Below are 23,699 nucleotides of genomic sequence, written 5' to 3' on the forward strand. Positions count from 1 at the left end.
CCACCTGTGTTTGAGGGTGAGCTTGGGTGAAAGGTGACAGACCAGTGACTATTATTCCGATTCGAGGATCAAGGCGCTTGTTGAGTGAGACAAACAAGTTGTCTTCCTTTGTCTTGTGCTTCCAGGGGTGCAAAACTATGATGACAAACACTCCAAAGTCACAAAAAGTACCAGTAGTATAGTATATAGTAGAGGGGGTTTAGTAATACAAGGTTACATAATATAATTGGACACCACATGATCAAATCCCCTTAGCTGTGATCCTTGGAATATCAAGTGTCAAGATCTCAACAGATTCTTTAAACGTCATATTTGCTGTTTGATCCTCAGTCTGTGTTTTCAACTGCAATTCCTGTAAGTTGCAGGATGGGGCCATGGTAGAGCGAAGATGTTTGTCCAGCACATCCCAAGAACGCACTGATTGAGATTTTGGAGAATTTGGAGGCTAAAGAAACACTTCAAGTTGCAGTGCTCTTAAAGCCTGAGCCATTTTGCTTGGCGGTAGGGTGAAACATGCTGGCGAAGGAGACCACAGCCATCTGGCACAACCATTATGTCCGCAATCGTCAAATATGATAGTATAATACAATGGTTCCCAAACTGGGGGGCGCGTCCCCTGGGGGGGCACAGTGAAACTGCAGGGGGACGTCAAAGAATTTCCTGCTATATACTCCAGTCCAGCTGGTGACAGTAATGCGCCCGCACCGGGTTTGCAAACCATAATAAAACAAGCAAGAAGAACGAGCAGCGTTTGCAGAAACCGTAGAAGAAGCCGAAGTCGAGTGATAGGTAAAGAAGGACAGGTTTGTTGTGAAAGGCACAAAGTGAAAATCAGACAGCAAGTCAGGTGCCACAGGCGATGCGAACATCACAACAACGGAAAGGAAAAGGGTAAAAGTAAGGAAATATGCCGAGGCATATCTGTGCCTGGGCTTTACAAGCACCATGATCGGCCAAGAAGAGAGACCGCAGTGCGTTGTGAAAGCACAACGCGCTTCTTAAAAGGTAGCCTTCAGAGTCGCCCAGTGCAAAAAGGCGCACACCATAGCGGAGGAGTTAATGCTACCCGCAGCTATTGACATGGTTTCAACTATTATTGATGAATCCACTGCCAGTAAACTGAAACCTATCCCCTTGTCAAACAACAGTATTTCAAGACGTATAAGTGACCTCTCTGCAGATATGGAAGAGCAGCTTATTGAAAAGATAAAAGATGGTCGTTTTGCTCTGCAAATGGTTGAGGCAACGGACAGTAATAAAGACAGTCTGTTAATAACATACGTCAGGTATATTGATGTGGAAGGTATAAAAGAGGATTTGCTTTTCTGCAAATATATCCCTAACAGAGCCACTGCAGAGCTTTTCCTAATTATTGACCCCTATTTGAAAGAGGCAGACCTGAAATGGGAGGACTATGGGAGTCTGTACAGACGGGGCTCAGGCGATGGCTGGTAAACACAGTGGACTGCAAGCTCTCATCAGACGCGTCTCCCCCAAAGCACAATGGACACACTGCCTGCTTCACAGAGAGGCACTTGCCTCCAAAGAGCTAAGTCCTGAACTGAACTCAGTGTTGACAGATGTCATCACAACAGTCAACTACATAAAAGCCAGACCCCTGAAATCCAGAATCTTATCTTCAATATGGGAAGAAATGGGATCTCAGCACACAGCTCTGTTGTGGCACAGTGAGTGTAGATGGCTTTCACGAGGAAAGGTCCTAAATGGACTGAATTTACAGTTGCAGGTACCAACACTCATCTTCCACAACTCAGACAGAATAGCTTCTTTCACAAAAAAAAGATGTGGGAGAGAAGGCTCGCAGAGGGAAATGTGGACTCCTTTGAAAACCCGAAAGCATACCTTGAAAAAAATGAGCTGGAAAATACAATTCTTCCATGTATGAAGACTCATATCTCGGCCCTGCAAAAGCACCCTTGAGGTATTTCCCTGAGGATTCTGCAAAATATGACTGGATACGAGACCCCTTTCAAGCAACTGCACCTGCAGACCTCAGTGCCACAGAGGAAGAACAGTACATTGACATGACATCTGACTCAAGAAAGAGACTACAGTTCACATCCACTGGCTGTGCTTTGGAGTGGAGTGGAGAAAGACTCTCTGCTACTTGGCCAAAGAGCTATGGACATACTGTTGTATATAAATATTGTATTGTAAATATTAATTTTTACTGAGATGGCAAATTCCAGTTAAAACAGTGTTTGTTATTCTGGATTCATTCCAGTGTTCTGGATCAAATCTGGTCTGAAAAGGTGAATTCAGTTTAAATTCCTCACTTCTGTTCAACATGATGGAGAGTCGGGAACTCAGTGAGGAAGAAGAGTCCCAGTTAAAGCTCTTCATCAGGATGGAGGCTCTCTGCTGCTATGATGTCAGCTCTGTATATAATTATATTTTTAAATTGAGTTGGAAGTTTGTTAGTATTGCTATTTTTCAGCATAACAAACAATAAAAACTGTAAAATTGAAATGTGAAGTGATATGTACATATTTTAGAAAGAAAACATCTTTATGTATTATTTAATTTTTTCAAAACAAAGGAGGTGAAAATTATTTGGGGTGGGGGGCTTACAATGTTCTTATATCATCAAAGGGGGGCTTGAGAAAAAAGAGTTTGGGAACCACTGGTATACTAGATGTAAAAGCAAAGTGTTGCAGTCATTATCGGAGGAGGGCTCCTTGCAGCCATACTCCAGACCGAGGGGGGCGCTAACGCACCAACACTGAATCCACCTGAAGAAAACCGCGTCTGACTGTGACAGCGGCTATGGTTAGAAACTCCAAACTACATTTTTCGAAGAGATAATTAACACATTTAGAAGACATTTGTCACGGCGGCGCTTCTAACTTCAAGGTGAGGGTTTGGCGTGGCTTTTTCTTCCAATAATGAAATAAACTGCAAGCTTTAGGTGCGGCTAGCAGGTCCAACGTCATTGCATGGTTCGAGTGGATCACAGCAGTTATGTTTGATAGGCTTAACAAAAACCAGCTTTAAATCACAGACCCGCCATCACACCATGGTCTTTGACAGCGTTGTGTCGCTTCAGATTCATGCCATTCATCGCTGGTTACTTCTGCCCCTGCGCCTAACCATGCACAACAAAGATATTGCCCGTTAAAGTTAACCGACCCACGCTGCATGGCATTATCAGAGATCAATGTTCTGGTGCTGCCCATCATTACGACGTCGTTATCGATGGTGTTTGCAAAAGGTTGAACCTGTTTGAGGTTTAATAGTCCAGGGGTCACTAAGAAACACTCCCAGGAATAAAAGAAGTTGTGTTGCATTGTCAAATATTCTCGGATGATGAGTTTGTCCCTGTTGTTTTTATATCGTTGGAGGTGACGCCATGGTGTCGGAGTCCACGATGACGGAACGGCTCGGCGTTTGACACGGCCACCGCCTCAGTCGCCTGCTGCCGTCATGGGAACGACGACGAGCGAGCCATGCATCTACGACAAACTGTCGGAGAGCATCGACATCCTCCGCCAGTCCGGTTACCGCTACGGCATGTCGGAAAGGGAGATCGAGAGGTTCATCAAGCAGGTGCTGGAGACCAACGAGCCCAGGCGGGAGCCCCCTCAATTCCCCATCCTGAGAGCCGCCGTTAAGGTCAGGCAGGAGGATTCTACCAGCGCAGGACCACTGTTGAGCAACTTGTATTTTTGACACAGCTCTTGGTGTTGCCATTGCCCCTGTGTTCTCTGCAGTTTATGCTGGTAGTGGGTTTCCTGTTGGTCATGGTGCTGGCCTTCACATACCCCCAGAGCACCCCTCAGTTAGGCCTGGTCAACCTGGAAACTTATAACTGGTCGTCGCCACTTAGCCATGTCCGCCTTCTGTCTCTGCCTATTGCCAAGAAGTACAACCTGCAAGGTTCGAAGCACATTCTCTCCGCCTCTCCTCTGAAATGGTCCCACAAACAAACATGCACAGGTCGGAACGGCTGAACTATCAGGATGGAAACACACGATTGTAGTCCAGCACGGGCAGAACCATTGCAACTCCAGAAATATTTGGACACAGATTTGTCAACGCCACATTTCTTTACAGTATTTTGCGATGCCTCCGTTCATGTGTTGAGGGGTTTAACAGGGAGCACTGCTGACGTGCCACACTCTCCGGTGTCGCTTCCAATGATTGTGTTTGCTCCAGGTTTCCATGAACGGTGGATTTCTCGCTCTGGAGGACAGAATCTGGTCAATTGTTCAGTTTGCGCGGAGATCTACTCGGTACTCGAAGTCCCTGAGAGCCTCAGAGCGACCATGACCCTTCGGCGGGGGGCACAACTCCTTCTACTGAAGGTCAGATTAGGCCCACTTGACATCCTCCAGCACAACTATTTAATATTATTCATGTTTGAATATTTGATCATAATAATTTGTGGGTGTTTGCAGGGCGGGGGGTCCCTCACTGTGCGGCGGCAGCAGCTTGAAGAGCTCTACTTGGCCCATTCTGGCTCCATGTCCATCCTGATGGAGGCGGATGACCAGAACGTGCATCGTGACAGCCCGGAATTTCCAGAAGGACCTGCCAACTTCACGCTGCTCTGGTACGTACCCTGCAGGCAGGGCTCGTGGCTTCACCTCCAGCTCACACCGTCCATCCTGTCTGGTGGAAGGAACCCTTCAGTGGTGCCGGACGAACAAGTCCGACTTGAATTTGCTTGGATGTTCCAGGCGGTTCAGCCCCAGGACCAGAGAGAAGGTTTTGAGGTGGCTCTTTCCAAAAGCCGAGCTCAGCCTGTTGCTGGACAGCGCTGGAACCACCGTGCAGCGTTGCCTGGTCACCCACAGCACAAGTTCTCAGAGCAAAGTGAGTTCACGTGCGCTCTCATCCTCAACGGAATGGCTCCGTTTGGGGGGTAAAGCACAGGATTTGAAGGACCTTTTAACGCTGAAGTGCTGCTGATGTTTCAGGGTGTTGGAGTGTCTGGCTGGCTGGTGGTGGGGGAGGGTCTTCCAGCGGTCCGGGTTCTGCCCGTCCAACAGTGTCAGAAGCATTGCAGCTCCTTCAACCTGTGGCTGAGTTCTGGAGACATGGGTAAGGGGCTTTTGGGGGACCGGGGTCTGCCCCACAGCCCCCTTCGCCACACAACAGCGTTCTGAAATGGTTCTATCAGAACCAGCATTAGCATCTTTAGCCATTTGAGCTACAGTAGCTTCTCACTTGGGTGGGACCACCATGACCCTGGTCCACCACGGTTCCATCCTTGACCTTTGATAGATCCAGACCCACAAGTGGCCGTTTTTGTACGAAACTGTTCCCAGAGGTCGCGTCTATAGCTCTGGTGCACACATACATTGTTTTAGGGCTCTGGATGCTCATGTGATGCTTGTCCTCTGTCCCTCAGTCTACGCTGACCCCCGGTACTGGAAGATGGAGCTGTACCCGAGTGGAGGCCAAAACATCATCTGTGACGGCTCTGCTGCTCTACGTTGGGAGGATTAAAGATGCTGCTCGGGACTGCAGATTGATGTGCATCTCGAATGTGAATGTTTTCTTTGCTAATGTGACTTTTGGAGCTTTGAGCGCCGCGTGGCCTCGCCTACTGATGCCTTAAAAGCTTCTGCTCTCCCTTTTTCTAATCCCAGTTTCCTCTGAGCTGGACCCACACACAGTGGACTTAAAATGGATCAAAGCAGAAGATTTAGGAACTTAGTTCTCACATTTAACGGCCGAGCATCAGTGGACTTTGGACCGTCGCTTGGATCTGGTTATGAAACGAGGCCACGGCGACGGCGCCAACCACAGCACCAACTGTGCTCGTTTTCATTCCAGTATAAAAACCAGCAGGGAGCCTTTGATGGCTGTTGGATGGAGGACGACCTTCACGTGTCGTGACCTTTAAAACAGCGTAACGTATTCAGTTGACTAATATAAACGTGATTGTTGCAAGAAGCCGCCGCCCAGGCCCGTTTGATGTTAGCAGCAGCAGCAACGTGGAGAACCAGAGTCACATTCGGGAACCTGGTTCTATCCAGGACTCTGGCCCCACCGACACCGAGCAAGTAAACCTGCAACCACCACGGCAGGAGTCCACGACAGAAGATGTATTTATATTATTTAGGGGAAGTTTTGACTTCCTCTAATTTCAGTATTTATTGTTCTGATTGTGCGTATTTACGGTACGGTGGAGCCGTTCATTTGAATGTGGTTTGGTGGGTTTTGTGCCGGTTGAGTCCTGGTGGGTCACGATCCAGCTCGACCACTGTTTGCCAAAGCCGTTTGGTCCGAGCTTCTCGATAAAAATCACCAAAATGCACAAACCTTTACACTGCTTGGGACTGCCGGAGCAGCAGTAATGCTTTTAAAATGTTCAATTTCAATAAAAATGACTGATTTTTAAGAAAAGTAGTGGCGGTTTTTATTTAAAATGACAGTTTGTAATAAACACCTTTATTAGTGTGGCTTCCAAAAAAGCACAATTGCTACACTTATTTAACCTTGGTCTTAAATACAGCAGTTGCATAAATAAAAACAGGAATTTAGAAACCAAAAATGTGTGAAACGGCAATTTTCCGCATTATTTGGCATCATTTGGATAAAGTAGGAAAAAAGACGTGATCAGAATCATCACGATGTGTCAGATGTTTGGTTTTTAACTGGCGTTTGAAAGGTTAGTTTGGAGTTTACTGACATTTTAAAGGCTACGACAACAATATAAGCCTCTGGAGCGTAGTTAGAAAAGTTCCTGCAGGCTGGTCCACTGCTGGTCCATCCAGCCCCCCTTCCTGCCCCCTACCTGCCCCCGACCAGCAGCGGGGACGTTTCTGAGGGCGTCTGGTTGTGGTAATGTGGCCCATCGTACAAGTGTCGGCTCTGCAAGTCCGCTACTGCACGCAACTTAATTTTCTTTAGTAAAAAAAAAAGGGATGTAAAGAAAACAAGTCAGTAAGACACAGTGCAAGTCACGCTAACAGATAACGTATATGACGGGGTGTGTGGAAGAGGACTACCTGAAAGTCCCTGATGTAGGTGAGGAAGAAGCTGAAGAAGGAGAAGGCCAGAGACCACTCGGACACCGTGCTGATGATATGAGCTGTGTAACCCTGAGGAAGACACCGCACCCACGCCCGTGAGGGGAAGAGACAAACCCACAAACAGCGTTCTTAAAAGCGGAAGAGGCCTGACCTTCTCTCCGGGGGTCCAGTGCAGTTTGTGGGTCACGTCCACGCCCGCCAGGGTGCTGTACATGATGACCGAAGAGACGAACACTGAGGAGAGGTCAAGGGTCACAGCCGTCTGTCCCTGGTTTAGTTATAACCTCCCCTTTGCTCAGAAGGCCAGTCCATTTTAGAAACCTGTTATGGCTCAGTCCACCATCTCAGGTGGACTCCCCCCCCCACCCCCGCCCCCTCCAGGACCACCACATGATTACAGGATACTGCTGATGATGCTGCACAGCGTCCACACTCCGATGCCCAGGCGAACCAGGTAGACCGTCTTGCTGTGGAAGTGAGGCTGCATGCGGAGTGACAGCAGGGTCTGAACCAGGATGTAGAGAGCCCCCACGCCGAAGGTCAGTACGGCCCCCACCAGGTGTACCGAGAACAGCGTCGTTTTCTGCTTGGACGGAGGTTCCTTAGTGCTTTGATGCCAACGATCGGATGGATCCAGCACTTCCGGCACTCACCTGGAAGTTTGCAACCACGCACATCCCGAGGGAGCTGATGAGGCCGAGCACCAGCCCGACGCGGTTTAGTCGGCTCAAATTGGGGCTTCCCTCGGCCGTCAGAGCCCCCACCTGCTTGTAGCGTACGTACACCGTGGCCATGCCTGGGCGTTAAAAAAGAAAAGAGCTATCAGTCAGGGCTTGACCGCCAGTCCTTCAGACCCCCGAATCTTTTACAACAGATCAGAAAAAGGCTCCGCGTGTTGCCAAGAGGCTGCGACAAAGTATTAAAAAGCTTGTTTTGCAACCACTCGAGACGCCCCGCACATGTAAGGGATGAACGTTTCTCCCAATCGACGAAACGAAGGCGCCAGCTCACCTAAAAAGGAGGAAACGTCCAGCATGATCCCGAACACGCACCTCTCCGGCGCCATGGTTCCCATGTCGCTGCAACACACGTCACACGTTTAACTTACAGGCATGCAAAGAAGAAAGAGCACAGGTGTCATTTAATGCACATAATAAATGAGAGAGAGGGGGCACCTGATGTACGGCAGCAGAGGGTCCACATGGTTCAGAACCACGGCTGTGATGTAAGCGAGGCCGAAGGATGCTGCTGTCCAGACGACCAGTGCTGCGGGCAGCCAGCAGAGGCCCTGCTGGAACCACCACATGACCCTGCGGACGCCAAAAACAGGACTCCCATCACCGGCCGCCCTCGACCCACTTCCTTCCTGCTCATGTCTACTTCTCTGAAGGTTATTTCAAGCGGCGCATCGTGTGACGGCAGGAAACTGCTATGACTCTACAGGCTGGTATCTATAGATAATGGCTGATTTGCCTGGCCAACCCTGAGCTCTGCAGCCATCTGGTCCTCGCATCCTCTCACAAGGGCGCAGATGTCACCAACAAAAGGAACTAGCTTGATCGTGCTTTTATTTTTATGCAAAGCTTAATCCTTATGATTCAGATTAATTTATGCAGCCTCACAGAGGAACTAATGTAAGATAAACTCCAACTTTCGAAAATATAGCAGCTGTTTTAATGATGAAATGACTCCTAGACACTTCAACAACAAAAATATAGCCATTCGTTGCAAGCTATTGAAGGTTTTGGAGCATTTCAGGCGTCCTTCTGATTCTTTTGACACGTCAGGTGAAACAATAATTGCGTTTTAATGTCTTTTGATGATGCGTAAAGAGGAAGGATCGACCTCTCCAAAAGAGATGAAAGAACGTCAAACCTCGCTGGAAACATCGGACAGTAACTTCAAAATAAAGGGGGGAAAACACCCAAAAGTCCCTAAAATTGTTTGAAGTAAGTTCAAGGAAGAAAAGAAAGAAACTTACCTCGAATCAGCCTGAGTGACAGTTCTAATGTAATGACAGTCACGTGCGTCCTACAGCGGCCCTGACGTCACCGAGAGGGCGATTATTGGTAACCATTAAACTGCTGATCGGAACTGAGTCAAACCTCTTTAATCCATGAGGAAAGAGGAGAAATGTGTGACTTTATTGATCCTCAGCTTCTTCACCTACTTTCGTTTCTGTCTAATAGGGCAGGACCGGTTTGGTGCGCATGCGCAGAAAATAAACTTCCTCTTCCCCGAATTTGGTCTGGAAGGTCAGGTTTGTTCAAAAACCCGGTTAGTTAGTTAGCTGGTTAGTTAGTTCGGTCAATGGCGAACTCTGTAATCGTTCACGTTGTTTCAAGCAGTTATATCATTATCATTTATTTATTTTTACCATTTTATTATTGAATATTGAATTGAATTGCTCGTTTTGGAAGGTTTTCTAAATGTGCAAAACCATAATCGTCAAGGCCGTTTTACTATTAGAGTAGTTGTGATGAGAGACTGAAGCTTTTGCTGCATCACAACTGAGAATTTGTCCAGTTTGTCTACACAGAATCATCTAAACTAATGAAAGCTGTACAATAATGGCAAACTACAGTCCATGGGTAACATTTTTAAGGCAACATTTAGTAGATCATTTCTTTAGAGTATCACTTGAATCCCTGTAATCTGTTGAAATAATGGACTCTGCCGTAATAATCATTAATTTGTTCCACACACCGACTGGTTCTGGATCAATTCACACAAATTAAACATCTCAAACTTTGGTGTTGCTTCCAAGCTAAATAAGAGGAAAATAAGCAAACGGGTGTTCCTCAGATTTCTTTTTCATAATGAACTTTAACATTTGGTCATTTCTAGTCATACCTGAACTCTTTCTCCATAGATGTTTCTCAATATGACACTTTAAATATTAATAAGTCATTGCCAGATGGATATCTGCATCCGTTTAAGCCCCTGGAACTCATTTCACACTAACTGAAATTGTTAATTTAATTGTTAATTGTTAATTTCTCCACACAGACACATCTTCAATAAAAGAATGCAACCTCAATTTATGATTTACATCTTTATTCTATAAATCACATATTCTTAATTCAAGGTTAGAAGGCAACAAGAAATTTGAGGATAATGTTTGGTTTCATGTGAAAAGAACCTTTTAGGCTTTTGTGCCGATCTGGACTCTTTCCACAGTCAACGCATCAGATTTGATGTCTTCTTGACCATTTTAACAACTGGTTAATATCTGCAGATGGAACAATGGGCCAATAAATTAAAAATACACAAACGTCTTCCCCAAATGAAAACAGGTTCCAGGCAAAAAGCAACATTACACACTGAGAAGCAGCAACGTGACGTGGAGGTGGCAGAGGAAGCAGGACCCACTTTAACATTTTCACTTGTCAGTCAACACCTGAACATCCGGTAACACATTCAGTCGGAGCTGCGTTTGCTTTGGAGTCAACCGTCGCACAACCGTAGCAGCATTCAGAGGCAACGAGGAGACGCGCTCGCTGTCAACATACTGGCAACATCAGCCTGCAAGTGCGTTCCGAGTCTCAACGGACACCACAAACACAGATGGTTTAAGACAACGTTGAACATCACTCATTGTTCAGCAAAAGAGGCGCCATTTTAGTGGATTTTTCATTGTTTGAAGAGAGAAAAGCCATTTTGTTTGTGACGGCACAAAAAGTCAGCTGACATGTTATTGCTCTGGTCTGGTGGTGAAATCTGTTGATGAAAATAATAATAATTAAAAAAAAAACAGCTTGAAAAGTGAAGGAGAAAACCTTTTTGTGGACCTGAACCTCCATTCATTTCATTACTACTTGACCTGAGCACTAACGTAACACCAAACTCAAGATTTAACCTTAAAACACACCCATCTTTGTTCCTAATACCTGCAAAATCAAGGGAAAATCTGACAAAATATAGATGATTTTTCTTTAAAAAAAAAAATCAATAACACCATAAAAATAATGACTTGCGTAGTTTGATGCACGGCCTTCTAAAATGGAGATTAAAAAGATGTTAAAGCCCCCCCCCCCCCACACGTGCAGTGGCGTTGCCGAGGGTTACGGCTGGTTTCATAACATCTAAATAAAGGCGCTTCTTATCGAAGACAAACAATAACAAGAGTAGAGAAGGACGTGGGTTCGCTTTAAAGTTGCTACTGTAATACAGCCGGGTCCGAACTGCGCTTTAACCCCGGTTTTTATGGTATAAAGAGTTTAAAACAGACAGGACTCTGGAGTGTTCCTATTGACACACAATTATCCCTTTACTCTTACCACCTTTTTTATTTAGCATTTTCCATCGGATAACACAAGCGCCACCCAGTTACAGCTTTTTATTCCAACAGAATATGTTTAAGACACTACATGGAGTTATAAAATACGGATTTATGATACAAAGACGTGGAGCGAATCCCTCAAAGCCAAAAATAAACATGTACGTCCAACTTAGTGGTTTTGGCAGTGAATAACTGGTGTACGGAAGTGGCAGATACATAAAAAGAAGGATGAATAAATGGCAGCACGTTTCGTTTTGGTGCGAAACATTTGCCGAGAATTTAGCTTTAAAAGTCATACGAGTGGAAAAAAAAAAAAAAAAGGTTAATGAGAGTTAACTGGAAAGAGAAGCACAGAAATTGTTAAGTTTGATATTTGCAGAATGAACATTATGCAAATCTTGTTACATATAAAAGAAGCAAGGTTTGATTCAGTTCCTATACGTTTTCTATGGAAGGACCCTTAGAAGACATTGAAGCTTTTTTCTTTAACACAGTTAGTAGCACCTGTGCCCTTCGCAAGTGTAACCTTGAGTTTTTCCATCCCTGAGGCAGAATATTGACGTGAATTCTGCACCAGCGAAAAAGAACCAAAGAGAGCAGGACACCAGTATCTCAATATATACCATTTATCCTCACATTCAGTTGGCAAGAGCACGCCGTCGCACAATGCATCATCCCTACGCTGGACACGGTGGGACACACGGGGAAGCGGGCTGGACAGAGTCAGGCGGGGCGTGTCTCTAGTGGGAGGCTGAGGTCAGCGCTGAGCAAGGCTTGATTTTAAACACACAAATGTGAAGATGGCAGGCAATCTGGTTGCAAACACTGACACAGTAACGCACCAAGTCAAAGAACGAAATCACCTGCAGGGGAGAGAACAAACAAGACACGGTCAGCTTTGGTGTGTGTCGGACAAGTCCTCTTCACCGCCCTAAATATGTAGGACCACTCCAATAACGCCAATAAAACCCATCCCCTTAATTAGATATTGGTGGAATCCATCTTAAAAAACATCTGAGTACTTCTACGTTCCTCTCCACATACATTTAAATCTGCATTTTATTGCTTTAAGCACATTTTGGGTCCACGACCGCCTGGGCGATGGCTCTTTTTTTTGGCATCACGACACAACGAGAAAAGTGGGTTTGATCATTCTAAACATCCAGAGTGTCGTCGGGAACTTACCAGTGCAATCCACAGCACAAGGTACTCGTCAATAAAACTATTGAAATACTGATCCAGGAACAGTAGCCCCGGTCCCAAAAAGACTAAATCGTGAAGATGCATCTCGCTTTTAGTCATGTGAGCTACCTGTAGACAGACAGAGAAGCGTTAGCCACGCAGCGTAATAGCGTCAGCTGCTAAATGTGCTACACTTTACACAAGATTTCTACAGTATTTGATCAACAGGAGTTATTTATTGTGCACAGGCCAAAGCAGCAGGAAGATGCTCCAGTGCTGCATGATGGGGAAACTGGTTCGTGCACTGGAAGAGCTGAGCTAATCACATGTGTGCTTGTTTCTTTACATGATGCTAAAACAAAGACAGTTTCCCAACAGTCCCGGGGTTAGAAAAGACAACAATTATCACAACTTACAACTAATTTATTTGTGATTTTGGCTGAGACAAAGCCAAAGGCCAAGATATAAAGACACGGATGTTTCTCAAAGAGCTGAACAGCGGATTTCTTGTATATCATCACGGCCAAAATTATAACTGAACCAATATGTAAGACTGGAGAGAGGACACTGGTTCCCTGAGGACAGAGAGAAGACAGTGAAAAGACAGGAGGTTAAAATAGAAACACACTTTGGAGCCGTCATCAGCTGGTGACACAACAACATCCGAGACAACATGTTTGACAACATATGAACAGGTGGAGGCTGCTTCCCAATCCACGGAGGAGTGGACGCGCACACGGACCAAGCTACAGGTGGCGCTACTGTCCGGTTCAGTCTGGTTAAATCCTCTTTAGCTGCAGGAAACTAAAGACTTGATGGTGTAGAAATGCAAGAACGGCCTCACAAGCACTCATCATCTGAGGTGGACACAGCGACTGGACAGATGAGTGGGACCTGGCTGGACATATCGGGGACACACAGAGCAGCTAGCTGCTGCACAGCATCAGCAATGCTGAATCAACCGATCCGAGCTCGGGCTCATTACGCGGACAGAACTTACTGCTATCGTGGATCCGTTTTTGCCGACACCTCCTGTGAAAATAACTCTGAAGTAATTAGTGCAGGAGAAGATGGCACCTAAAAAAGTACAGACGGCAGGAACCATCTTCATCTGGATATTTAAGACGGGAATCTGGAATCACAGACAGGCCGCGGTTAGCAGGAGGGAGCGAACGGCGTGCACATCTGCTGCTGGATGTGGTCGACGCCGCACTCACCGGTGACTGCCAAAACGCAGATCCTCCCGCGGCGGCCAGTAGGTACAAGGTGATGATGAAGATCTGCACCTCGGTCACATCGATGCTGGACGGGAGAGAAAGGAGCACACGTTTGACCTTTGACCTCCTTCATTTTCAGGCTCCAGGCTGCCCCTGACTCCGCCCACAGCACTTAAATACCCTTAATGACGTCACACGTCTGGACTAACGGTCACGAGTCAAACCGGGCTTCCAATCGCCACGTGTGTTGTTGTGAAACGGGACTTTTCCGCAGTCGCTCCCTCCAGGGAGCTTTCAGGCCTCCTCTCATGTGAGAAAGTTCGTTTGTTCACGTCTAAAAAGGTCGGTTTCGGCCCAGCGAGGGGCCTCCTCGCCACGGACGAGTCCGTCCTCAGGCTCCTGGAGCCTCCCAGGGCTTCGACACCAAGAGGAGGTGGCGCGGCTCACCCCGTTGCTAGGCGACACGGCCTTCTAAAAGGAGAATCCTCCTCACTCCTTTAATCTGCTCCTCACCTCAGGAGAATCCTCCTCACTCCTTTCATCTGCTCCTCACCTCAGGAGAATCCTCCTCACTCCTTTAATCTGCTCCTCACCTCAGGAGAATCCTCCTCACTCCTTTAATCTGCTCCTCACCTCAGGAGAATCCTCCTCACTCCTTTAATCTGCTTCTCACCTCAGGAGAATCCTCCTCACTCCTTTAATCTGCTCCTCACCTCAGGAGAATCCTCCTCACTCCTTTCATCTGCTCCTCACCTCAGGAGAATCCTCCTCACTCCTGTAATCTGCTCCTCACCTCAGGAGAATTCTCCTCACTCCTTTAATCTGCTCCTCACCTCAGGAGAATCCTCCTCACTCCTTTAATCTGCTCCTCACCTCAGGAGAATCCTCCTCACTCCTGTAATCTGCTCCTCACCTCAGGAGAATCCTCCTCACTCCTTTAATCTGCTCCTCACCTCAGGAGAATCCTCCTCACTCCTTTAATCTGCTCCTCACCTCAGGAGAATCCTCCTCACTCCTGTAATCTGCTCCTCACCTCAGGAGAATCCTCCTCACTCCTTTAATCTGCTCCTCACCTCAGGAGAATCCTCCTCACTCCTGTAATCTGCTCCTCACCTCAGGAGAATCCTCCTCACTCCTTTAATCTGCTCCTCACCTCAGGAGAATCCTCCTCACTCCTTTAATCTGCTCCTCACCTCAGGAGAATCCTCCTCACTCCTTTAATCTGCTCCTCACCTCAGGAGGATCCTCCTCACTCCTTTAATCTGCTCCTCACCTCAGGAGAATCCTCCTCACCCCTTTAATCTGCTCCTCACCTCAGGAGAATCCTCCTCACTCCTTTAATCTGCTCCTCACCTCAGGAGAATCCTCCTCACTCCTTTAATCTGCCCCTCACCTCAGGAGAATCCTCCTCACTCCTTTAATCTGCTCCTCACCTCAGGAGAATCCTCCTCACTCCTTTAATCTGCTTCTCACCTCAGGAGAATTCTCCTCACTCCTTTAATCTGCTCCTCACCTCAGGAGAATCCTCCTCACTCCTTTAATCTGCTCCTCACCTCAGGAGAATCCTCCTCACTCCTTTAATCTGCTCCTCACCTCAGGAGAATCCTCCTCACTCCTGTAATCTGCTCCTCACCTCAGGAGAATCCTCCTCACTCCTTTAATCTGCTCCTCACCTCAGGAGAATCCTCCTCACTCCTTTAATCTGCTCCTCACCTCAGGAGAATCCTCCTCACTCCTTTAATCTGCTCCTCACCTCAGGAGAATCCTCCTCACTCCTTTAATCTGCTCCTCACCTCAGGAGAATCCTCCTCACCCCTTTAATCTGCTCCTCACCTCAGGAGAATCCTCCTCACTCCTTTAATCTGCTCCTCACCTCAGGAGAATCCTCCTCACTCCTTTAATCTGCTCCTCACCTCAGGAGAATCCTCCTCACTCCTTTAATCTGCTCCTCACCTCAGGAGAATCCTCCTCACTCCTTTAATCTGCTCCTCACCTCAGGAGAATCCTCCTCACCCCTTTAATCGGCTCCTCACCTCAGGAGAATCCTCCTCACTCCTTTAATCTGCTCCTCACCTCAGGAGAATCCTCCTCACTCCTTTAATCTGCTCCTGACCTCAGGAGAATCCTCCTCACCCCTTTAATCTGCTCCTCACCTCAGGAGAATCCTCCTCACTCCTTTAATCTGCTCCTCGCCTCAGGAGAATCCTCCTCACTCCTTTAATCTGCTCCTCGCCTCAGGAGAATCCTCCTCACTCCTTTAATCTGCTCCTCGCCTCAGGAGAATCCTCCTCACTCCTTTAATCTGCTCCTGACCTCAGGAGAATCCTCCTCACTCCTTTAATCTGCTCCTCGCCTCAGGAGAATCCTCCTCACTCCTGTAATCTGCTCCTCACCTCAGGAGAATCCTCCTCACTCCTGTAATCTGCTCCTCACCTCAGGAGAATCCTCCTCACTCCTTTAATCTGCTCCTCACCTCAGGAGAATCCTCCTCACTCCTTTAATCTGCTCCTCACCTCAGGAGAATCCTCCTCACTCCTTTAATCTGCTCCTCACCTCAGGAGAATCCTCCTCACTCCTTTAATCTGCTCCTCACCTCAGGAGAATCCTCCTCACTCCTTTAATCTGCTCCTCACCTCAGGAGAATCCTCCTCACTCCTTTAATCTGCTCCTCACCTCAGGAGAATCCTCCTCACTCCTTTAATCTGCTCCTGACCTCAGGAGAATCCTCCTCACTCCTTTAATCTGCTCCTCACCTCAGGAGAATCCTCCTCACTCCTTTAATCTGCTCCTCGCCTCAGGAGAATCCTCCTCACCCCTTTAATCTGCTCCTCACCTCAGGAGAACCCTCCTCACTCCTTTAATCTGCTCCTCACCTCAGGAGAATCCTCCTCACTCTTTAATCCAGATCCTCCAGATTAGAGACTTTGTCAGGTTTTTGTTTGAAGGCCACTAAACATCCTAAAACGTTGCGCTTGACAAATGTCTGAAACTTTAACCGAATAGTCTCATTGTCAGAAAACACTATAATCAGACCTAAAACTACATGAATGGTTCTTTTATATAAAATCTAATAATGTGAAAGTGAAAACTAGTAAAACTCTCAGATTATTATTGCAAAATGTAGAAGTGTAGTGGAAGCAATTAGTGCTGACACCCCATAGTGACCATTCGACTCATGACCCCACGGAAAACTGCTTATAGTTGCAATTGTCACCTCAAAGTTCATATCAGCAACTTTTCACTGCAACAAACATCCCGAGGAACTTCGTAAGAGGCCGTGAGACTGTAAAGTGCAGGAACCGGTCAAGCTCAGCAGGCCTGGAACGCCACTCGGAGCGCACATCCTGACATGAGCATCAGCGCTGGAAAAACTGGCCCCATCTTGGTTTTTTAGAATTGTTAAAGAACACGCAGCTCTCTTCTACTCACATGCCGAAGCGCAGCGTTCCCGACACGTAGGTCTGCCAGTGGGCGCAGTAGAACATGAACATCCCAGCAAAACAGCAGAAGAACATCCAGTCTGGATTGGTACCCATCTGCACTGCTATGCAGGTTCCCAACACCACAAACACTGCAGAGGCACACGGGGAGACTTTCAGAAGGGGTAAACCCACAGAAATGCCATCCCATAATGAACCGACCAGTGGAGAGGGAGTCACATCCGTGGTCAAACAGCTCCCCCAGTGGAGAACTGCTGTTGGTGCGCCTAGCCTGCTTGCCATCGATGGCGTCTAAGGACTGGTAAACAAACAGGCCTACGGCGCACAGCAGGTAGGCCCAGAGAGGAGCCTGAAACAAGGAACATTCCCCGATGAGCGCTCATTCGCGGGACACAATGGCTGCACACCACTGTGATTACCTCTGGAACACATTAGCGTGAGCACACATTGTGGCTTCACCAATTATAGCAGGGCTGGGCAAATCCAGTCCTCGAGGGCCGGATCCGAGCCGGACTTTCTGTCCTAGAGGTAAACACTCACCTGGGGTTCCATTTACCTTGGTGAAAGCGTTTCCTGCCTGGTGGGATGGTAATCCCGGTTTGAATTCAACCCTCGAGGACTGGATCGGACCTCTTCTGATGGGCAAGTCCAGTCCATGAAGGCTGGAATCCCTGGTAGGATGCAAAACCTGGCTGGATTCCAGCCTTCATGGACTGGACTTGCCCATCAGAAGAGGTCAGATCCAGTCCTTGAGGGTTGAATTCAAGCCGGGATTACCATCCTACCAGGCAGGAAATGCTTTCACCAAGGTAAATGGAACCCCAGGTGAAAGCATTTACCTGTAGGAAAGAAAGTCCGGGTTGGATCCGGCCCTCGAGGACTGGATTTGCCCACCCCTGAATTATAGACTTGCATATTCGATATTTTGGCCACATCCCAACACACAGTCGCACAGGAAAAGTTTCAAAAGTCCTTCGTAAAGCGAAACTAACAAGGAAAAACTGGGAAGGGGGGGTAAAGTGACTGAGAGCAAATATTACAGCAGACATCAGCATCCGCTGGTTTTAGCCGATGGTCTGAAATGCAGAGAAAAGGCTTTTTCCTTCAAAAGGGAAGCGCAACAGGCGGTCGACTGGCTACATGACAGCATTAATGTGCTGCAGGTGAAGACAAAAACCTGCTCGGTGGCGGTGGGACAGTAGTACACAAGCACGAGCGTGGTGAAGACGTTGGTGGCCAGGCCGATGATGGTGATGAGGTTCGGGGCGATCCAGGGAGGCACTCGTCCCACCAACCACTCCCAGTAACGCTGCATCAGAGGCTCCAGCAAGGAGCGTCCAGAACTGCTGTACCTGCAGGGACGAGGCACCGAGCGAGTCAGGAGCCCAGCGCTCACCCATTCCGAACAGACGCTCACCTTTAATCGCGCCGTATATAGCAACGAGTCTCTTTTGTGTTTGCAACGTGCGCTACAGATAATAACACATTCAGGCCATTATCCTCATTTCTATGGGTGGCTGCAGGTTGTAATGCTGCTGGTCTCGCTAAGAAAGACCGCAGTCACGTGGCTTTGGCTGCATAGATAAGGCAAAGAAATTTTTTAGTACTAGAAGTAAGAATTTTATGCAGACACACACACACGTGCTTTAACTTTTGCATACTGCTGCTGCAATGTGTGACTTCCCCTGCCACTGCTTTACCACAGGACCATAATAGCCATTCTGTGTATTGTGTAACAGATGTCAAGTCTCACCCACAGGTCACAGATTTGGGGTTGCATCCATGTCCTGCATGTCGGATCGAAACCACTGAGGTAAAACCGGGACTCACCTGTGCTCTTCCAGCCTTTTGAGCTGATGGCGGGACAGGGGGGGAGAGGGCAGTTCGATCAGCCTGCGTAAAACCCCGGTGGACAGCCAGCAGGTCGCCTCCATGCCCACACTCTGCCCGGCGTCCTTGTCCCTTCCAAGGCCGCGGCGAGAACGCAGGCCGCCCGCATGCTGCTGCCCCGTCGCGCTCATGGAGCTCTGCTACCCGCTGCTAACGATCTTCCTGGAACAGCTTGTCTACAGTCCTGCGGTGAAGGCATGGACATCATTGCAGAAAACACGTCACTCCTCTCCTCCATACTGCTGCACTCCACTGACAACATCGTGGAAACACGAATTCATCGATCGATCGGTCAATCGCCGCTAGGAAAGCGGACTAAACAGCCTGTCAACAGCACCAACCAACTTGTAGTCGGTCTCAGCTGCTCGCTAACAGTTAGCTAAACATAGCATTAGCAGCGTTGATGGTACGACTCTGACTACGTGCCAGTCCGGGGACTTAAATATGTTGGCGTCTCTATCCAATATGTTATCGGGCTGAAACACCGGTGCTCGTTTATGTGGTAAAAACATCTACGCCATTAACGGCTCTGGAGAATGCCGCAGCTAGCTTAAGCTAGCTTGACTTGCTAACCCAAAGACAGCGACAGTCGTAAAAACTCAAGGATGTAACAGTGACTGACCTGGCTGAATTTATTTGAAAAAAAAATAAAAATAAAAAGGAGCGACAGTCCGGCGTGAGCGGTCAGGGCGCTTCAATCCGACACACAGTTACTTTTGGTGGATGTTTGATCCAGAGATGCTATTAATGACTTAAAAAGGAACGTATACAGGTGTTCGTAAACCACCGCGGATGGTATCACTGAAGTTGTCACAGCAGCAGGCCGTCAACGTTCGCCAGCCCGGAAATCTCGCGAGACTTCCGTAGTGGGCGGGAAACCAGATACCCTGAGTTTGGTTTGCCAGGCAGCTCGGACCCGCTGAAGCAGACACTCAGAGCCACGCATGCGGCCACAAACTTTATTTCCCACAAAATAAAACCACAGGCCATGGACTCCATTTTAATTGCATAAAAACATCAGTCAACAACACATGGATTTTTACAATATTTAAGCTGAGTTCTTACCAGTTGTTGATGGTGATAACTGGAAAGACATCGCCACACATTAATATCGGTCATGGGGACATCTCATAAATACAGCTAAATCAAACAAAAGACTGACTTTGTTGCCTTTCCTCTACAGCAGAAATGAAACATGCAGCATGTCTTACGTAATAAACTATCCTTCTATCCAGGTTGACCATACAATAATGGCTTAAGTGTAAATTAACAACACATTTTAACAATGTTCTTTAAAATACATTTTAAAAGCACTGTATTTAATCCCATGCTATTTATTGTAAAGCTACTGATTTTTGATACAAGCTCACATGTGTTCATGTTACCGTGACACCACAATTCTTACTCTCACATGGACAACAAGTACTGGTCATACTGGTTCACCAGTCATTGACCACAGGTGCATTTCTATAGAAGACAGTGGAAGTTATAACAAATTAAACTCTAACTCTGCTTTTGTATATATTCTGTGTAAAGATTAAATCAGATGAGCATAGAACACGTAAATACTGTATGTTTCCATAAATTGGGTCACTAGTTATATTCGTGCACAAACATCACACCAGAAGGAGCAGCAATGGGACGTCCGGAACAACCGTTACATCAGACTCAGCAGCTAAATGTAGGTTTTTCTCAAAATTGTGACATTTTTCATCTGTTGTCGTTGCTGAGTGAAGATAAATAGAGTAGCACTTGACATCTGGTGGCACCTGACAGTCAGGTAAGATGAGGAAACAGTGGTTTTGCTTTCTGTTCGCCACTTTTTAACCGTCTAATCTCGGTGTCAGATTCTCCATCTCTGCCCATCCACATATGTTACTCAAACAATGACAAACGTACCCATTATTATTATTATTATTACTATTACTATTGTTGTTACTACTGTTATTAATATGATTATCACTGTTGCAGCTGGCTCCTGCAGCAGAGTGACGGTTTTCTCAGGCTTCTGGCTCTGGGAGCTGAGTCAGGTAGGGATTGAAGAAGCCCCTCAGGAGACTCTTGACGGCCGGCTGGGCCGAGCCCAGGGAGGGATTCATGGCGAGGTTCGGCACCTTCACCGGGTTCAAAGCGGCAGAGCGGCTCTGCGCCGTGTGGAGACCTTCGATGGCGCTGGACAACCAGAAGAGTCGCTTCAGACTCTGGATGTTGCGGCCACGGTCGTGCATCAGCTGGTGTTCAGTCACAGACCGGCGGCTGCGGTGAGAGAGGAGCAGGGACCTCTTAGTTGGTACCAGCACCAGCATGGTAACGCTGCCCACATCAATAACAATATGCTTTATACTCTGAGGCCATTTTTCGGTTGGCGGGCCTGAATGAGGAGCTTTGAGATGGAAATCTTTCCGCCTGAGCGGCATTGAGACTCTTCCCGGGACTCTTGGGTCATCTGTGTCTTAGATCTGACCCGCTGCGCAGGATGTCTATCCCCCGTCTAAAGTCGTTATTACACTTGTAATAATGTGTCAGGAACCATCCAAGTCACAGCCAATGTCAGTCTACCAGCAGGAACAGTTTAGACTCATCCCTCAAGATGACCGGAATGTTTTTGGGGCTGTCGGCTCAACCGGGGGCACCTGCAGAACCCCCCTCAGGCACCGGAACACCTCCACCCTCTACACTAGAGCCCCACAGGAGGAGTGCAGAGAAAAGCGCCTGAAGGGGGTTCAGAGCCGGCAGCCGGTGGAGACGCTGCAACAGGAGACCTCACCTCTCGTCCTCTTGACCCCGGCAGCTCGTCAAGACAAGGAGCACGATGGCCAGCCGCTGCGCGCACCCATGGTATGCCTGCATCTTCTGCAACACACGCCGTCACGCAAACATCAGCCGGGGGTTCGCTCCTTTCAGCGGTTTGCAGGTTTTCCTGTAATCTTGTTTGAAATGAAAATGTTTAGGGGATAAAAGGCAGCAGCAAAGCCAGCAAGGCGCCTCCTCACCCATCCTGGATATAACAAATCCGCTCAACGTGCTGCCACATGCAGCTTCAGCGTAATCTCCACCTACAATGGGCAGCATTGCATAAACAGCACAAACGCAGGGGAGTGAGCGTTTGTGCCGATTTAAACATCAGCAGAATCGATTCATTACATTCCCATTTTAACATGCAGCTTCATAAACTGTCGTGACCTCTAAATCTGCTGGTTGATAATGTGGAAATCACGCAAATCCGCCTGGAAAGGACCTGACTCGGTCTCTCACTGGGGCTTCAATCGATAAGAATAGCACATTTTCTTCAGGATACTCAAGGTCACTTCACAAAATAGAGTAATGAATAATTAATTTAGAATCACATCAAACGGCGTAAAGCTAAAGCAGCATGAAGGGATTAAAGAGAGTTGCTGAGTCTGGATCTGCTGCCGCAGAACCACCCAGAAGTTTGCTCGAAGGATTCTCTTCCCTCTGACTAAAACCCCATTCATTTATTTAGTTTTTAATCTACTTTGTCTTTTTTATTTCTAAATTTCGACATCACAAACTCTTTGTCCTTTTTCAGATATATTTTTCTCTTTTGCGTTTGTAAGAAAGGAAAATCCAGGGCGGTTTGATCAGGTCTCCTAACGAAATACATCCAATAAAATAACAATAAAAGGTGAAAACACATTGTTCTACATCTAATCTGCGATATAACTGTGCCACTGTGCGAAACGAGACTGAATCATTTCTAATTTCTCAGGCTTTTGATATAAATCTGGTGAAAATGGGGCATTTTTACAACTGTCTTCAACAAGTTAAAGAGGATGATCTGACTTCGAGGGCTTAAGGGTCGAGGACATTGGGGTTGCTTGAATGAGGAAGGGAGAAACATCTTTAAGGGAACTTAAAGGCAAATCTAAAATTGGGGATCGTTTCCTGGGCGATGAAGGATGGAGAGATCAAAGGAAAAGTCTGCTATCACGGCTGGAGAATTTTGACACCCTGACCCCCCCTTCCCCCGAAGCCCCACAGGGTAGAGAATATTTTAACATGATGATAACGACTGCTTCATTTATGAGAGCTAACAGGGAACGTAGCACCTGCTGGGGACCCAGGATGACAGCTGAGCTGCGTCCTCTGGTTTCAGTTTATTTAGCTAATTTCTCTCCAAACTTCAGCCGTTGAGTAATATTGATCATTTTTATCATGACTGTTGCGGAACAAATCAAAACTTTGAGAACAAAAAGACAAAAGACATCTTACAAATACAATAAAACAGTGTCACATTATATGAAATAAAAGATAAAAGACGACTTACTGGCTTTGTTGTCTAGGTAATAAACCCAGTCTGCTGTTGATCAGATATCAAAGTGATGCTAGCCGATTCAACCTGAGACCTTTTATAAACCATCCACAGACACCCACCCACACACACACACACACACACGCATGTGCACGCTATTCAGAACTCCCACAGGCTTAAGAGTCACAATAAATTCAAAAGAAGTGTTTGATTGATCAAATGACGTCATCACTCAGACGATGTTGTATAGCAATGGAAGAGATTTAAACACACACACACACAAATGCAAATGCAAATGCAAATGCAAATTAAAGGTTTGTACAGGAGGATAAAATTCGGTGAGAGATTTTGTATTTTCTGTTCTAATCTGTTCCTTTCAGTGATTAAAATGACTGACAGAGGAATGGTAGT

The 23,699-nt window shown here is 47.0% G+C and overlaps 4 protein-coding genes across 9 annotated transcripts; 1 reads left to right on the top strand and 3 right to left on the bottom strand.

The window, feature by feature from the left end:
• Positions 1-2,697: 2,697 nt before the first annotated feature.
• On the top strand, positions 2,698-6,370 carry c19h6orf89 (chromosome 19 C6orf89 homolog). 3 transcript variants are annotated; one of them, XM_011613560.2, is made up of 9 exons: positions 2,713-2,874; positions 3,363-3,633; positions 3,732-3,897; positions 4,177-4,325; positions 4,419-4,573; positions 4,701-4,836; positions 4,941-5,064; positions 5,375-5,512; positions 5,616-6,370. In XM_011613560.2, exons 2-8 carry the CDS (start codon positions 3,445-3,447, stop codon positions 5,470-5,472), a joined length of 1,017 nt encoding a protein of 338 aa, XP_011611862.2. In that variant the 5' UTR covers positions 2,713-2,874; positions 3,363-3,444; the 3' UTR covers positions 5,473-5,512; positions 5,616-6,370. The 3 variants fall into 3 exon arrangements, with proteins under 3 accessions (XP_011611863.2, XP_011611862.2, XP_011611861.2); XM_011613561.2 differs by having other exon boundaries at positions 2,698-2,790; positions 5,375-6,370; XM_011613559.2 differs by having other exon boundaries at positions 5,375-6,370.
• Positions 6,370-9,216, bottom strand: dram2b (DNA-damage regulated autophagy modulator 2b). The gene is made up of 8 exons (XM_003973012.3): positions 8,986-9,216; positions 8,180-8,314; positions 8,016-8,083; positions 7,658-7,800; positions 7,410-7,587; positions 7,156-7,238; positions 6,981-7,073; positions 6,370-6,876 (listed from the first exon to the last, which is right to left on the bottom strand). Exons 2-8 carry the CDS (start codon positions 8,308-8,310, stop codon positions 6,763-6,765), a joined length of 810 nt encoding a protein of 269 aa, XP_003973061.2. The 5' UTR covers positions 8,311-8,314; positions 8,986-9,216; the 3' UTR covers positions 6,370-6,762.
• An 828-nt stretch (positions 9,217-10,044) lies between these two features.
• cept1b (choline/ethanolamine phosphotransferase 1b) lies at positions 10,045-19,847 on the bottom strand. 2 transcript variants are annotated; one of them, XR_965299.2, is made up of 11 exons: positions 19,638-19,847; positions 18,956-19,199; positions 18,303-18,477; positions 17,327-17,474; positions 17,115-17,256; positions 13,686-13,770; positions 13,469-13,600; positions 12,885-13,043; positions 12,472-12,597; positions 11,923-12,149; positions 10,045-10,724 (listed from the first exon to the last, which is right to left on the bottom strand). XR_965299.2 is itself a non-coding variant. In XM_003973013.3 (10 exons), the coding sequence occupies exons 2-10, from the start codon at positions 19,144-19,146 to the stop codon at positions 12,027-12,029; spliced, it is 1,281 nt and encodes a 426-aa protein (XP_003973062.1). In that variant the 5' UTR covers positions 19,147-19,199; positions 19,638-19,847; the 3' UTR covers positions 10,045-12,026. The 2 variants fall into 2 exon arrangements, 1 of the variants encoding a protein (XP_003973062.1); XM_003973013.3 differs by having other exon boundaries at positions 10,045-12,149.
• Positions 19,848-20,000: 153 nt separating this feature from the next.
• On the bottom strand, positions 20,001-23,380 carry pth4 (parathyroid hormone 4). 3 transcript variants are annotated; one of them, XM_029826237.1, is made up of 3 exons: positions 23,304-23,380; positions 21,783-21,868; positions 20,001-21,271 (listed from the first exon to the last, which is right to left on the bottom strand). In XM_029826237.1, exons 2-3 carry the CDS (start codon positions 21,863-21,865, stop codon positions 21,016-21,018), a joined length of 339 nt encoding a protein of 112 aa, XP_029682097.1. In that variant the 5' UTR covers positions 21,866-21,868; positions 23,304-23,380; the 3' UTR covers positions 20,001-21,015. The 3 variants fall into 3 exon arrangements, with proteins under 3 accessions (XP_029682097.1, XP_029682096.1, XP_029682098.1); XM_029826236.1 differs by having other exon boundaries at positions 21,783-21,942; positions 23,304-23,363; XM_029826238.1 differs by lacking the exon at positions 23,304-23,380 and adding an exon at positions 23,086-23,129.
• Between the last annotated feature and the right edge of the window lie 319 nt (positions 23,381-23,699).

The sequence above is a fragment of the Takifugu rubripes genome, chromosome 19 (assembly GCF_901000725.2).
Source record: "Takifugu rubripes chromosome 19, fTakRub1.2, whole genome shotgun sequence".
Taxonomy (NCBI): Eukaryota; Metazoa; Chordata; class Actinopteri; order Tetraodontiformes; family Tetraodontidae; genus Takifugu; species Takifugu rubripes.